Below are 17,405 nucleotides of genomic sequence, written 5' to 3' on the forward strand. Positions count from 1 at the left end.
CCATGGTAATATGATGACAGAGTTGGAGATTAAAAGGAATTGGACCCTTTTACACGAACTCTGAATTTGACCTTCAATTTATTTTTCCTGTAATATTACATTGATAGCAATAATCACCATTAGTATATCAGAGCTGAAGAATATCAACAAAGAAAATTAAGCCTGAATAGTATAGGTATAAATGCCAACACCCAAAAACATCAGATCATGACATATTAAAAGCACCACTGTATAACTCACAAATGCCCCAACGTTTCCTTAGCTCAGCTATTTGTGCTTAGGCCTTGTAACACATATAGCATTTATTCAATCACACACATTTTGATGCCACTAAGAGAGGCATATGTAAGCTGCACAAGGAAAAGCTCAGAGTACCATCTAAGACCTCATAGAAATGAAAAGTGAGTTTTTTTTAAAAATACCACACACACATTTGATGGCACAATATTACCCACTAAATGCCCTCCTTTTGGAAAGCTTATGTCCAAGAGAAAGAATTATGTTTCAGTTTATTTCTTTGCTTTTTGGTATCTACTTCTACTTATTAGTTTTCTCTAAATAGGCAAATAATGAAATACAACATCTGAAGCAAGAGCCATATGAATAATTATTAGAATCTGCAACACTAAGAACATAAGAATGGCCCTACTCGGTCAGACCAAAGGTCCATCTAGCCCAGTATCCTGTCTTCCGACAATGGCCAGTGCCAGGTGCCCATAGGGAATGAACAGACCAGGTAATCATCAAGTGATCCATCCCCTGTCGCTCATTCCCAGCTTCTGGCAAGCAGAGGCTAGGGACACCACTCCTGCCCATCGTGGCTAGTAGTCACTGAGGGACCTATCCTCCATGAATTTATCTAGTTCTTTTTTGAACCCTTTTATGATCTTCGCCTTCACAACATCCTCTGGCAAGGAGTTCCACAGGTTGACTGTGCATAGAGTGAAGATATACTTCCTTTTGTTTATTTTAAACCTGCTGCCTATTAACTTCACTGGGTGACCCCTAGTTCTGTGTTTTGAGAAGTAGTAAACAACACTTTCTTATCTACTTTCTCTACACCAGTCATTATTTTATATCCCTCAATCATACCTCCCCTTAGTCATCTCTTTTCCAAGCTGAAAAGTCCTAGTCTTATTAATCTGTCCTCATACGGAAGCTGTTCCATACCACTAATCATTTTTGTTGCCATTTTCTGAAACTTTTCCAATTACAATATATCTTTTTTGAGATGGGGCGACCACATCTGCACACAGTATTCAAGATGTGGGAATACCATGGATTTATATAGAGACAATATGATATTTTCTGTCATATTATCTATCCCTTTCTTAATTATTCCCAGCATTCTGTTCGCGTTTTTTACTGCCGCTGCACATTGAGTGGATGGTTTCAGAGAACTATCCACAATGACTCCAAGATCTCTTTCTTGAGTGGTAACAGCTATTTTAGACCCCACCATTTTATATGTATAGCTGGGATTATGCTTTTCAATGTGCATTAATGTTAATAAATAAAAAGTAAATGTCATCTGCCTAGGACAAGGAAAGGCATTCCACAACAATGTATTTTTAGATTTTTCATAATTGATCATTTCTTGCTCAAATATGTTGATACACTTGTAATTTCCTTTTTGGCTACTCCTTAAAGCACCACCAATTTAGATTTTCCCATAATAGATTGGCCTCATATAAGTGAATAAGTAATGAAAATAATGAAAAATGGAATGTAACCCAGCCAAAGAGTAGGCGAGGAGAGAGGAGGTTGGGTGGTGTGTAAATTCTAGAAAAGAAGATTTGAAGTCTTCTTTATCACCCTAGAGTATAAAGAGTAGCATGGACTTTTATAAAGAGAATGATCAGGCAAAGACTTCCCATAATCCCTCAAAAATGAGACTCCACATACAGGCATGAAAATATTAAAGGCCAGTCATGATATTTGCTGAGCTTCCTCAACTTCCACTGAGGTGAACGGAAGCTGTAAGGGCTTTAGTCCTCAGGTCAACTGCACTGTACTGGGTGTGTTGTCAACTACTGTGATTTTGTTGCAGGTCTCATGAAATCTGGTGTTTTCTTTAAAATGTCAGAGTAAAGCCGTCATCATCATATCTCTGCTTTCATTTAAAAAAAATGAAGTATGTTCTGATTCTGATGACTATGGAGAAAGGCTGGAAAATGGAAAGGGAGTGTCCCTAAAGGCTGAGAAAACTCAAGCTTTTGGGGATTGGGGCTGGCTTCCTGTTCTGTGTTTATACAACACTTAGCACAGGGGGGTCCTGTTCCACCATTAGGGCTTCTAGGTGCTACGATGATACAAATTATAAACAACCAACAACAACAACGATAATCCAGAAGGCCAACAAACAAACAAACAAACAAAAAATGACCCACGATTTATTTAAAAAAAAAAATCATGATTTTTGGGGCCTGACTCATGACTTTTGAACACCTGGGGCTGGTAATACTGGCGTTTGCTTTACCAAAGTACCCTTTTATATATTTCAGCCAGTTTAATCATCGTTAACTTTCTATAAGTGTAGGTCCTGTACATGTAGGGTAGTTGCTGCATGTAGTGCTTCACCTCAACATCTGGGGCCAGATCCTGGAGTCTTGTCAAGTGGAGTATCAGCTAAAATGTAGGGCCCATAAGCCCATTTGTTAACCTAAGTGCTTCCTATTCTCAGTTTTTAAATGTTAAGAGGATTTTTATTCACAGTAAACAATTTGCACATGGTACCTGAAATAGTAGTTGATATCTGTATCCTCACAAATACTGTTAATACAATTTATTTTTTTCTTTGCCAGTATGGCAACAGTAACTAAATACATGGATGTGCACTAACATCAAAATGGCAGTTAATGTTGGTTCAGAAAAATTCTAGTTTCAGAGATATTACAAGAACCTTCATCACAATAGCATGAATCCTACCCTTAATTCACAGTCTTCATTTACAGCTAGGTTACTGGGTTTCAAGTCCTGTATCAGAACAAACACAGCATTAGTCATGCACACCTAATAAGGTTAAATTAGTATTGTAACAATATCAAGCCTAACATTGGGCAGTGCACACTGCATTGATTCATATTCTCTAGCTAACTGAACTCACCCGGTGGATGATTCCAGCTGAGTGAATATACTATGGAAGAAAAAAAAAAAAAAAGACAAGAAAGCAGGATTAAAAAAAAAGGTGGAAAAAAGGTAATAGTCACTTGTTCTATTCATATATTTTTGTCCACTACGTTTGGTGGTTTTATAAAGAGTTAGGAATGTTTCCTGATCTAAATCTTATCTGAGTAGCAATCACAAATACTAACAGGCAGGTAGCACAAGTGTCACTGACTTGCTCCTAGATATAAGTGTTCTCTCTCTCTTTCAAATATGAACACTTCAGGAAAACTAATCATGAAAATTACACTGATAACCTTAGAGCTGTAATACACACCCATCTATCAAAAGTTGTATATAGTATTTGATAAAAAGACATTCATTTCATTTCAGTTTGGATCTCCATTTTGATCATCTGCATCCACATGCTGCCTTCCTATGCAAGTCAATGGATCCATACCCTAGCTACAAGCTAGACTCTTCACACACAAAATACACGGCTGTGTAACTGCATTTATATTGAAGAGGGATGGTGGGTTCGCTGCAAGCAGATATTCATGTGCTCTTTTTAAGGGAGTCCTTGCTTTTCACAACAAACAAGAGGAACACACTTTTAGGATGCTGATAAGATAAGGTGAAATCTGAGCAAGGACTTTTAAAAAAGAACAGTTCCATATTTCAGGTACAATTACCTAAAGTTTGAAGAGCAACTGTACTTTGAAAAATGACTGTATAAACGGCATCTTGGGGTTTCATGTTTCAAAGTGTGTCTCTTTATCACACTTTGATCAGTTTACAAGTAAAAAGATGTATTTGTTTCTTATAATTTTCAGCCCTGTGAACTTGCCTTGGGATGTGAAAGTCAAGATGGGTTTTTTCCTTCTTGGCACATTAACAACATTAAAGAGGGTATAATTAGGCCTGCAAGATCTTTATTAATGAGCCAATATCCAAGAAAGAAATAACCTGATGTGCTTTTCTTATCCAAGGGGGAGTTTACAGCACTGACAATTAGAAAAATAGACATATATTTTATGTACAAATTGAGCTGATTAGATATGAAATTATTGCAAGTCTATAATATTGTAATCCCGCTATACCGTTTTACAAGTCATAGGCCCCAGTCCTGCAAATGCTTACAGAGGTGCACTTTACACACAAGTAGTCCCACTGAAATAAATGGGGCTACTCACGTGTGTGAAGTCAAACTTATGTGTAAGTATTTGAAGGACTGGGGCCTTGTCTTTAGTTCTGAAAGGAATCTGGGGAGTTGTAAATTTACTATGGTTTATAAAAATAAATCACCAGCGATGTCATGAGTATTTGTAAGTCTATTCAGCTCTGAAAATAAATTTAAATATTGCTCTTCCAACGAATTATTCATTATTACAACATTTTGGTTGCTCAGTATAAAATAAATGCCATCATGCAGCGTGTACCTTAAGACCTCTAAGCAACTGGTAGATGAGAAACTGTATATGGTCATCTGTTAGCTTCTGGCACTTTACAATGTTATTCAAGTCAGCACCCATTAAATTTGTCACAAGATACCTGTAAAAATAAAATAAATTATTTCTGACAAGCAGCAGGTAAATCTAATTTGTTTAATTTAATACTAAATTACTCACTCCCATGTATATCCTTCTCCATCCATCAATAGTGAGATAAAAATCCCCTCCTTCCCCAAAATTAGGAGTTTAATCACTTGCCAAGCTAAGAAAAGATCCTTACAGTCCATAAGACATTTAATGTCTTTTTGCCAGACAAGTTTGTACAAACTCAGTAAGTTGGGCAATTTAAGAAAAAAACATATAACAATGGCAGTTCATAGCCATAGGTATGTGGTCAGTGTATTCTCACTGCAACTATAGCAAGCCAAACAATGATCACAGAACAAGAGAACTGTTGTCCAGGAAAGACCACACTGAATCTATCTGGGCTCCCATCTGTTCCCAGTGAAGTCAAAGGCAAATGTCCCATAAAAAAGTCAGGCCTGATTTTGCTTGTGAGGCTCCTGCTTCAACACAGATTCCCTTCAATGAGTAGAGATGGACAAAATTTGAGTCCCTTGGGACATTCTGATATTTTGAAATTAGTTTTCATTCTAAATTGGAATGATAAGTCAAAATTCACAGAATAGAAAATTCTGAAAAATTTCCATTTGGAAATATCAGAATGTCCCAAGGGACTCAAATTTTGTCCATCTCTACTCATTGAAGGGAATCTGTGTTGAAGCAGTTTTTTTGACTGAAACAAAAAATTTTTGACATTCCTTAATCAAATCTTTCATTTGGTTTGCCAACCAAGATCGAATTGTTTTGTTCTGACTCTGTTCAACATTGAAATGTGTCCACTTTAATAACTATGGTGCCTCATGGGAGCTATAGCTCAGGTACCTCGTGCCCTTATTCACATGAGTAATCCCATGAAAGGAGCGAGCAAGGGTTATGTGATCAGACCCCAAACATCCAGGCTAATACCTATAACTGACTACATTTTAAAAACAAATATTTGAAAATTAAGTTTTTTTATTTATTGGCACTTCAAGTGTTCAAAACATTCTATCAACTTTAAGCAATTAATTTACTGGCTATGCCTTAGATTCTAGATTCTGAGGGTCAAGTATCAGAGGGGTAGCCATGTTAGTATGGATCTGTAAAAAGCGACAAAGAGTCCTGTGGCACCTTATAGACAGAAGTATTGGAGCATAAGCTTTCGTCGGTGAATACCCACTTCGTCAGATGCACGATTCTCAGCGCGTAATCCTGGCCCTATTGACATTAATGGGAGTTTTGCCATTGACTTCAATAAAGTCAGAATTTCACCCAGTGTGTTTCTCCGGAAAGACTGAGGGCCTAATTGTTCTCTCACTTGCTCCTGACTTACACTGGAGTAGTAACTCCACTAAAGTTAATGAAGCTACACCAGTGTAAAACTAATATTAGATGAGAGGAGAATCAGGCCCAGAGATGTCATCACCCACTGCAGAATATTTTCCTGCATTCCTTACATGGCTGACGTCACACATGCTGGCTAGAATAAACACTCCACATCCAAAACAAGGGTAAGGTGATCAGACTACAAATTTAGTGGGACATACAGAAGATCAAATCACATGCCAGGTACAGTAATAGAGTCCCTGCAATCTATTAAGTACCATGCCCTAAGGCCTTCGGGCAGAATCCCCTTCCCCTTTTTTTGAAAAGGGGACCAAAGGCACATTAGTCTCTCAAAGCTCATTTTGGCTGTAGCTAGACAAGAAAACTGTGTATCTGTTTTCCAGCAACACTGAAGCATCTATCTTCATAGCTTACCAATTAGTCAGTCACACTGATGTTAAATTTTACTTACACTTCATTAAAATTTTCTATTGAAGTTGCTGGTGTAAAAACATCTAGTAATCCTATAACCTGAAACAGAAAAGGTGATCTCCTTTTTATTTCAGAAATTCATGAGATAACACATCATTTATGCTAGCTGTCCTTAGAATCCCTGGAACTATGTATATGAACAACATGATTTCACCCTGAATATTTAACAAAACCAGCATAGTACTGTATGAACCTGAATGGAGAGGACTGGTTTTTGTTGTTTTGTTTCTGCCACTAGAAGAAAAATTCGCTCTCAGCGCAAACCAAAATTACATTACTTTATGAAAAAATGGAACCTGACTTCTGACAATCTCAAGTCAAGAAGGAGGAGACCTAATCTCCCATTATAGAACAAGTACTGTATGATTTCAATTTGCTTCTGTTGTATTTAAAGCTAAGTAAAGCTTTACATGTTTTCTTGTAACATATTTACAGAAATAATTGTAACCTCCTTCCAGCATACTTTTCAATCTACTGTAACATCACTATGCGTATTGAGTAATTTCCTGTCAGAGACTGCAATCATTTTCATTTCAGTTTAAGTCTGGGAAATTAACAGGAATTCCCCAATTCAGCAAGGTACTTAAGCATCTGCCTAACTTTAAGTAAATTGGTAATTCCATTGAAATTGATGTGACTGCGTTTAAAGTTAGGCACATGCTAAGTACCTTGCTGAATTGGGGCCATAAATCCTAGCAGCTTGCACCCAGGTCAAAGATCAAACTCAGTGTTCAGATAAGTATGTTATATTCCCATTAACTTCAGTGAGAGCTCTATGAGTGTATATGAGAACAGAATCTGGCCTTAATTTCTCAGTAGAATCCCAAACTGACAAATGCAGATTTGAGTTTTATTTGGGTTTGATTCTTTACTCTGCCCTTCTCTACTAGTGTAACAGCACATTTTCAACAAAAGACACCTTGTTAGTGTCTATTAATACCCATTCATGTCAATGGAATTATTCCCATTGGCTTCAATGGATTTAGGATCAATCCCTGGACCAGCAACCGTTTCTTGGCAAAACAGGGATCACATATACTTTACCAATATAAGTGTAGGTAAAGTAAATTAAACTTCAGTTTATAAACTTTCTTTTATAGAAACAGAATGCAAAGTACAAATTCTTGACTTACATTTTCATGTTTCATGTGCTTAAGCAACCTAAGCTCTCGATAGGTCCTTCTTGCATGAATAAGTGACTGAAAAGGTCTTGAAAGCTTTTTTACTGCCACCTTCTGTCTTGTTTTGGTATCATACGTTGAACTAAGAGAAAATTAAAAAAAAATTAAAAAACATGATCTACCCTGGCATTGCTAGGCAAGGCCTCATGATGTAACAGTCCAAAGTCAACATGAGAAAGTTTGAGCTTATGATTCTATTTCCTCCTGCTTTATCACCTGAAAGTGATCTCTGGGAGAGCTATTTGGAGACAACCTCCAATATTCAAAGATAGCTCTCTTGCAATCCTCCTAACAAATTACCATCTCCTAATGATATTGTTCATCCCTAGGTATTACCCTGTCCCCATCTGGCATAGAAAATAACCAGAGAATTAGCTTCATTAATTTTGCTTTCCAACTCCTGCTCAAACTCAAGGCGCTCTTAGGGAATATAAGGATTTGAAGTCTAGCCTTAAGTGAACAAACTGGAGCCTTTAGTAATTATAGGATGCTGCCACACTGTCTAGCAAATATTAATTATGCCTAGCGAGCATGTGCATGGTATATGACATCTTCATAAATCTACTGACACCAGATTAAAATTTCTAACTAGCCACTGTCAGACTATAAAAGTTGCCTCAGGAACCATTACTAACAAACAAATCACCAGTATAAATGAACATATGTGCAATTAAGGCTCCAATCCCACAAACATTTAAGTGTGCACTCAATGTTACACATTTGAGCAACCCACAGTCTTCAGTGGGAGTACTCAGATACATAGAGTTAAGCATGTCTGTAACCATTTGAAGGAATAGGGACTTAATTTTCAATACAGTAGCAAGTCTATATAACATATGGCAAGCCCCAAACAAATACTGCACATTATGTTGCGAATGAGGGGAAAACTGGTTTGTTTACACTTTATCTCCTGACAATGCATAGGACATTTGAAAACTATTTGTTCAGCTAAATCAATAAATCAAACTCTACCTCCCCTATTTAATACCATCCCTGCATTTTTACTTTCCCTGTAAAATAAAATTAAAGCGAAACTGTGCGTATAAAATGAATGCCCACGATACTCAGCTGGTTTAAATTGGCACAGCTCCTTTACAGCCAGTGGACTGCACCAAGTGATGACCTGGCCCATTATATATTTGAAGTGTTTTTCTCACTTGTCTCACCAGCCCCATCATCCACGCTGGATATTAAAACTGAAATTTGTGAAATCTAGTTTCCTTTCCACTATTTATGCTCTTCACTCTTCGCATTTAATTCACCTTGGACAATAAAAATAAACTATTCAATTTTGTTACTTTATATTTTTAGTTTCATTTCTGGTTCTCAGATGTTAGCAGTATGCCGTGCTGTTCAGGCTGCAAACACTGCTGGGAAATACTTCTTTTAATGGGCTTTTTCCTCACAGAAATTCTAAAGCATTAATTTATTGAAAACATTGTTACTGATGTTATTTTTATAAAAGCTAACTCTGCGACCTATCTTAGCAGCGTCCCTTTCAGATGTGATCTCAGTCAACCCAGAACGCTCAGTGGTTATAAGCATTTATTTGCTACCTGGAAGTGGTCACGAGATATCAAGCTTGAGCAATAATGTTGTTTTGGCACTGTTCACAACCTTCTGCTCAGTGTAATTTTAAATCACTACTTAATTTAGAGAGACTGTTTCAGTGTTGCTTACTTTGATTATTTAGTGCTTTTCTGAAAGCTCCAGCTGCTTAAATCATGAGATCATTTGAGAATCTGACCTTTCATTTCCTCAAAGAAGTAATTTTCCAGACTTTATGGTTGCAGAGAAAAGCAAGAACACATGAAGCAAGAGTAGCTGAATGGCTCAGAAACCAGAAGTCAAATGAAAAGAATGCAAAATGTAGTATTTTAAAACAATCTCATGGTTTTCAAACCAATTTCATGATTTTGGAATCCTGACTCATGATTTTGGAATACTTGGGATTGGCAATACAGCTGTTTATAAATAAAAAGAATGGTTTATGTTTATGAATTGCATGACATAGTAAAAATTACATGATCATTCTGAATTCTTAGTCTCTTTCAGTGTGCTTCTGAATCAGTTCAGAAGAAACTAACGATTTTACTTTATATCATTTACATATACAGGGCTGGCTCTACTGTTTTTGCCGCCCCAAGCAGTGCGCCAAATTGCTGCCGCGGATGGCGGGGGAAGTATGTGTGCCCTTAGGGCAGCACGTGTGTTTCTGCGGCGGCGGCAATTCAACGGCAGCTTCTGTCTTCAGCCAGAAGACAGAAGCTACGCTGCCACGGACAGCTGAATATAGAAGCTGCCGCCAAACTGCCACGGTTGCAGAAATGCATGTGCCACCCCAATGGCACACGGACTGCCCCAGCTGTCCGTGGCGGCAATTCCGTGCGCTCCTTGGGGGCAAAAACATACAGACTGCCGCCCCTTGCAGATTGCCGCCCCAAGCACCTGCTTGGAATGCTGGTGCCTGGAGCTGGTCCTGTTTACTTATATATATTTACCATTCCAATCATGAAATCGGTTTCTGTACAGTATGTGATGACTGTTGATTATTTTATTCATGCTATGCCATAAAGGTGAGTGAAAATGACAATGTGTTTATTTTTTATAAAAACAAAACTGCTAAATAGAGACGATATCACAAAGTTTACAAACATCAGTACCTTGGAAAGGATCCAGAAGAGACTGCTCTTAAAGCAGCCTCTGTTTACTGATTTAGGGAGTGAAGTCTAGGGAAAGAGCACATATGCCATCAATCCAACCACAAGGAAATGTGCCATAAGAGCAATTGGCAGCATGGCAGAATCAGGAGGGAGCTATGTTGCAGTCCCAATGTAAAGAAGCAAGCATTTCCCATTATCAGCTTTGGATAAGTACCGCTAACAAACAAAATAAACTAACATAGGGAACTGAAATATTCCCTTCATTTCTCACCCCCAAACAAATGCTTTATTATTTGATGGCACTTCAAGGAAGTTAGTAAATGCAACTTTCAGGGAGCCACATTTACCCTACAAAGCAAAGAGTGCTTCTTTTGTCTACTAGGAAACACACAATTATGTACAGGTACATACGTAAGAATAAATCTATAAAAAATATGAAAGGTAGCGAGATAAAAGGAGAGAGGATGAGTAATGGTCTTCAGCAAAACAACATACTAATGTCATTGCTACAGGAACAACGCTTACTCACTCTACAAATGGTGATGCGATATATTATGGTTTTGCAATGCACTATCACTTGGATAGTGTTCCTACATAGCTTATGTAATGCTCACAAGGTATGCAAGAACTTTAGCTTTGCTTTAACTCCAGCACAACCAGCGTCAATTATTTAAGATGAATTTACAGCTAGCATATGAATGCCAAAGCAGCAAACAGCTATTATATTAACTTACATTGCATATACTGTATTAAACATATCATAAAATTGCACATATCTGCTTCTTATGATTTTTCTATATAGTCATGTCACTTTAGTTTACTAGCAAAGAAACCTAGTTCTTAACTACAAACATTATTCAATGTCAATATAAATCTATTACCAACACAATTTATAAAATAAAAATAATCAGTATACTAACTATACTCAATCATTGGGCTACCGGGGAGATTTAGTCTAATCTTTGTCTTTCAGACCTCCATCCTTCAAATACTTATGCATATGAGTAACTTTACACACAAGTATAAGTTTTTGGGGGGAACGGTTATAGACATTATGACTGAAGTCACTGTGACTAATCACACATGTAAAGTTACTCGTGTGTGCAAATGTATGCAGTGTTAGAGCCTGGGAATGGTTAGCTCTCTTAGTGCAGCGACCATGTGGTATCTCTATCTTACATCGCTTTTGAGTAGACTACCAGTGCTTAAATAATAAAGATCTGTCACTATTGCAAACCTAATATACTATTGAAGATCAAGCTGCATTTTATTCCACCTTTCATCAAAAAAGAAAAACTGTCAGGTAGCTATAGATTATGGAATAAGAAACTATAATTAAACCTATCAACTTCTAAGCTGCACATAAAATTTACTTTAAAAAAAAAAATAGTGCCATCAAGATGCATGCATAAACCCAAGCAAACAATCTCATTTACATTACCAACGTCTTTCTCTTCCCTAAGTCCTCCCATATCTTGTTTGCTCTCTCCATAATGGTCAAAATTTTCAGAGGCAGGACTTGGGCTTCTAAGTCACTTTTGAAAATCCCACACTTAGGCCATAATATAGACTTAGGAGTCTAGAAAATGTTGGTCATCATGCCTAAATTTAGCCTCTAATCTTGCAAAGAGCTACATGCAGCCAGGCGTTAGATCTTAAAGGTCTCTGGAACAAGCAACCGTTTTACTCTATTTGTAAATTGCCATGCTCATTTTGGCACTGGATAAACAATTAACAACTTTATTAATCGTTACAAAGCTGGAAACACAAAGGAAGCTGCTCATTTGCCAAATAGCATGCTGAATGAATTGTACTCTTTGCAGAAAAATGTGTTCATCTTTGGTATTTGTCTTTGCTGAGAGCTGTAGTTCTCCAGAGCATCATTTTATAGTTACTTTTTTCACCAGACCTCCAGAGGGTCCCGCTACAAGCAGAGGTGCCGACTTCCCCTCTTTCCCGTGGGTGCTCGACACCTACCCCTGGCCCTGCTCCCCACTCCACCCCTTCCATGAGGCCCCTCCCCTGCCCTATGGCTATAACCACTACGTAGCCCTTCCTGTTTCAGTGACGCTCCCCTCTCACCAAGATCCTTGCAGCAGTGCAACTTGGTTGTCTCCTTCCTGTCCCCGGGAAAAGCACTCAGGCTGTCTATTATCAGCACCAGGGAACCAATTCTGTCCCAATTCCCCTACCCCAAGTACCCGCACAGCATTTTTCAAACTCTCCTTTTTTCCCCCTCTTTGTAATCATTGTCCATCTGCTGCTCACCCACGTCTCTCATCGCACCCCTGGCGCATATCATCCATCCATCTATCTCCTCCTCCTCCCCCCCACTTCCTTCCCCTCAATGGCTCCATTTCCACATCCTTGTTACTCTCCCCCTCTACATGCTCCTCTTCATCTCAATCTCCCTGCTCTTCCTACCAGAACAAATCCAGATCCCACATCCACACTCTCCTCTGCCTTCTCCTCCTTACTTCTGGTGACATTTGCCCCAGCTCTGGCCCTCCCTCTTCACCTCCTACGCTCATCTCTGCCACCACTTCCGCCCTTCTTGTGTCCCCATTTGTAACCTCACGCCCATCCTCATCCTTCTCCTCTGCCCTTCTCTGGAACAGCCATTCCATCTTTCCAACCTCTTCATATCTTGCTCCCGCCAGCTCCTGGCTCTCACAGAGACCTGGAGTCCTTCATCTTACAGAGGCCTCTTCTTCTCCCACTCCCCACCCTGAATCAGCCCAGGTTGGGGGTGCTGGACTTCTCCTTTGCCTTTCCTGCTGCTTCCCACCTCTCCCTCCTCCCCGTCCCACCCTTTCTCCTCTTTTGACCAGCATTGCATCCAACTCTCCTCTTCTCTGCCTCTCAGTGTTGCTGTCACCTACTGCGCACCAACTCTTCCCCATCAGCATTCCTCTCTTTGACTCTTGGCTTTCTCTGTCTTTTACCACTCAGTCTTCTTTTGTTCAACATCTTCATTAATGATCTGGATGATGGGATGGATTGCACCCTCAGCAAGTCTGCAAATGACACTAAGCTAGGGGTAGAGGTAGATATGCTGGAGGGTAGAGATAGGGTCCAGAGTGACCCAGACAAATTGGAGGATTGGGCCAAAAGAAATCTGATGAGGTTCAACAAGGACAACTTAGGAAGGAAGAATCCCATGCACCGCTACAGGCTGGGGACTGACTGACTAAGCAGCAGTTCTGCAGAAAAGGACCTGGGGATTACAGTGGATAAGAACTGGAAGCATCAGCAGTGCCCTGTTACCAAGAAGCTAACAGCATATTGGCTGCATAGTATGACACACTGCCAGCAAGTCGAGGGAAGTGATTATTCCCCTCTATTTGGCACTGGTGAGCCACATCTGGAGTACTGCACAGTTTTGGCCTCATCACAGAAAGATGTGAACAAACTGGAGAGAGTCAGTGCACAACAAATGATTAGGGGATGGGCACATGAGAGAGCTCAGGAACTGTCTATTTAGTCTGCAGAAGATAAAAGAGTGAGGGGGATTGATAGTGCCATCAACTACTGAAGGGGCTCCAAGAGGATGAAGTTGGCTGCTGTCAGTGTAGCAGATGACAGAACAAGGAACAATTGTTTCAAGTAGCAGTGGGGGAAGCTAGGTTGGGTATTAGGAAAAACCATTTCACTAAGAGGTGGTGAAGCACTGGAATGGTACCTATGGAGGTGTGGAATCTCCTTCCTTGGAGGTTTAAACTGGCTTGATAAGCCCTGGCTGTGATGATTTATTGGGATTGGTCCTGTTTTGAGCAGGGGTTGATAATGACCTCCTGAGGTCTCTCCAACCTAATCTTCTTATGTCTATAAAAAGCACAAGATCCTATTGCACCTTAAAACTAACAGATGCATTGGAGCATAAGCTCCACATGCATCTGACGAAGTGAGCATTCACCCACGAAAGCTTGTGCTCCAATACATCTTTTCTTTAGGTTGTGACAGACCAGGCCACGGGTGCAGAAGTCTGGTAGAGGCCAAATATACTTCACTGATGAGTAGTTTTCTGTTCCTGATGACCAGAGCAAGGTCTGATAGATAGTCAGGAACTTGCTAGAACCAATTAAGGCAGACAGGCTGATTAGAACACCTGCAGCCAATCAAAGCAGGCAATCCGGCACTGGTTTTAAAGAGCTCTCCCCAGTCAGATGGGAGACCAGAGGAGAGGAAGTGTGCTGAGGATTGGGACAAGAACACAAGACTAGACTGAGACGGAGTTTGCTGGGGATTAAGAGTACCAAGCGTTATCAGACACCAGGAGGAAGGTCCTGTGGTGAGGATAAAAAAGGGTGTTTGGAGGAGGCCTTGGGGAAGTAGCCCAGGGAGGTGTAGCTGTCACACAGCTGTTACAAGAGGCACTATAGACAGCTGCAAATCCATAGGGCCCTGGGCTGGAACCTAGAGTACAGGGTGGGTTCCCCCCAAACCTCCCAACTCCTGATCACACACAGGAGGAATTGATCCAGACTGTGGGAGATCACTGAGGTAAGCAAATCTGCCAATAAGCGCAGGACCCACCAAGGTAGAGGAGGAACTTTGTCATAGGTGCCACAGGACTCTTTGTTGCTTTTTACAGATCCAGAGTAACATGGCTACCCCTCTGATACTAGGATTCTATACTCATCCCTGGTGACTTGAAGTTTCATGCAGATGACCCATGCGACCCCTTGGCTGCATGTTTCTTTGCCCTCACCTCTTCTTTTGACCTGCAGCCCCTGTTCAACTCTGTCTGTTGCCATTCACCAAAAGGGCATTCACTGGACTTGGTCTTCACCATGCACTGCTCTCTCTCTGATCTTTCCCTCTCTCCATCCACCACCTAGTCTCTTTCAGCATTACCCATCAGTACCCCTTCCCTCCCCCAACACTGTCACTTGATCATTCTGTGACTTCCAATTCATCAGCATTGATGACTTCTCATCTGTTCTCAGTTCTCTCTCGCCTGCCCTCTCTTTCCCTTTCTTCCATTGATATGGTTGTTGATGCTCTAAATTCTTCACTCCATCTTTGACTCTTTTGCTTTTCTTTCCCATCACAAGCTTTGCCCTACCAATCCATAGCCCTGGCTTGCCCCCAACATCTGCTTCCTGCGCTTCAGCTCTTGTATTGCAGGGCATCTCTGGTGGAAATGCTACATTCAGGCTGACTTCCTCCACTATGAATTTGTTCTCACCTCTTTGTGATCTACCATATTCCTAGCTGCTTAATTGAATCTGATAGTCCCAGTCCCAGTCACTTACTTGCCACTTTTGACTGGGTCCTCAAACCAGCTCTCATGCGCCTCCACTTTTCTCTCTGCACAGGGTCCTACTAATTTCTTCCAAGAGAAAACTGACAAATACAATGACTTTCTCTCAACACACCTCGCCTTTGTTCCCCCCTCCACCTCCCTAGTACAAATTGCTCCTTTTCCATGGAGCAGATACAGAAGTTCTCACCTGCTATCCTTTTCTGACTGCTCCACTTGCCCCAGTGATACCATCCAATTTCTTGATCTCTTTTGCACCCACTCTCACTCTATTCCTTAATCTTCTCCTTCATCACTCATTCTCCCTGGCTCCTTCCCCTCACTTACAAGCCTCTCTCATCTTAAAAATTGTCTTAACCTCTCCCGTTAAAAAAAACAAAACAACAACCTACTCTTGACCCACTTCCCTCTCCAACTACCACCCCATGTCCCTTCTCCCTTTAATTTCTAAGCTCTTTAAACATACTGTTTGCAGTCGCTGTCTAGAGTTCCTCTCCTTGAATTCCATCTTAGACAGCCTCCAATCCAACTTCCAACCTTCCTTTCCACTGAAACTACTCTCACCAGTCACCACTGACTTCTTCCTAGTCTAAGCTCAGAGCTGCTACTCCATCGTCATCCTCAACCTGTCAGCTGCCTTTGCAACAGTTCATCATACTCTTCTTTTTGAAATCTTGTCCTCCCTTGGCTTCCATTTTTCTGACCACTCCGGGTTCACCTCTTACTACTTTAATCATTCCAGCATGTCCTTCAGAGGATCCTTCTCATCCCCTTTCCAACTTTCTGTTGGAGATCCAAAGGACAAGAGTCCTTTTATCTCTTTACTCCAGACCTGTCTCCTTCTGTCCAAACTAAAATCTCAGCCTCTCTGACATTTCCTTGTGGCTGTCTAATCATCAGTTCAAGCTCAATAAGGCAAAAACAGAGCTCCTAATCTCTTCCTGTCCACTTCAGCCCTCCATGCTACCTCCTTTCTCAATCACTGTGGACAACACCACCATCCTGTCAGTCACTCAGGTCCATAACCTGAGCATCTCTTTTGACTCAGACTGATCTCCAGATCCTCAAACTCAGGCCATGTCTGTCTTGTTAATTCTGTCTGCCTCTTTAAGATACATTCTTTCTGATCCATCTACACAGCTAACACTCTCCTCCAGGTTCTCAGCATCTCACATCTCAATTACTGCAATAACATTTTCTCAGGCATTGGCAAATGTAATCTTGCCTCATTCATACCCATTCATCATACTGCTGCAAAGATCATTTTCCTAGCCTATAGCTTAACCATGAAACAGCTTTCTTTGCATCCCTCTGCTGGCTCTCCTTTCTCTAAAACCTCTGTCATGAGCCACTTGTCTTCACTTGCAGGCCCTTCACAGCTTATTCCCACCCTATTCATCACCTGTTATTAGCTATTGAGATGCTGATTTCCACATCTGATCAACATGATGCCAGCCACCACAGCCCACTTGTTAAATTTTCAAACAAGCAACTTCATGTTTTCTTCCATGCTGCCCGACATGCTTGGGAAGAGCTCTCGGTAAAGACCTGAATAACTAATGCATCATCCTTCTTCAAACCCTTCCCTGAAATTCTCCTTTGCCATGATGCCTACAAAAAGCATAACAGTTAGGATGCAGGTGTGCTGTGACCACCGCCCATCATGCTGACCAACATAGTCTCATTGTTTCCTTGTGCACCCTGTAAGTCTGTGTCCATCTGCTGTCTTGTCCCATATTTAGATTCCATGCTCTTTCAGGCAGCCACCATCTTTTTGTTCTGATTTTGTACATTGTTTTGCATGGTGGGGTCCTGGCTC

At 40.5% G+C, this 17,405-nt stretch overlaps 1 protein-coding gene across 2 annotated transcripts in view; it reads right to left on the bottom strand.

The window, feature by feature from the left end:
- Window positions 1-17,405, bottom strand: part of MAPK11 (mitogen-activated protein kinase 11) — a 57,673-nt gene that overhangs the window by 28,130 nt on the left and 12,138 nt on the right. Inside the window, exons 2-6 of one of the 2 annotated variants that reach the window (XM_032769382.2) lie at window positions 7,610-7,739; window positions 6,457-6,515; window positions 4,545-4,656; window positions 3,107-3,136; window positions 2,929-2,976 (exon numbers count right to left, since the gene is read on the bottom strand). In XM_032769382.2, the coding sequence (XP_032625273.1) occupies window positions 2,929-2,976; window positions 3,107-3,136; window positions 4,545-4,656; window positions 6,457-6,515; window positions 7,610-7,739 (379 nt within the window). The remainder of the gene's footprint in view (window positions 1-2,928; window positions 2,977-3,106; window positions 3,137-4,544; window positions 4,657-6,456; window positions 6,516-7,609; window positions 7,740-17,405) is intronic. The other variant, XM_032769383.2, reaches the window with a different exon arrangement.

This window comes from Chelonoidis abingdonii, chromosome 1 (assembly GCF_003597395.2).
Source record: "Chelonoidis abingdonii isolate Lonesome George chromosome 1, CheloAbing_2.0, whole genome shotgun sequence".
Lineage (NCBI taxonomy): Eukaryota > Metazoa > Chordata > Testudines > Testudinidae > Chelonoidis > Chelonoidis abingdonii.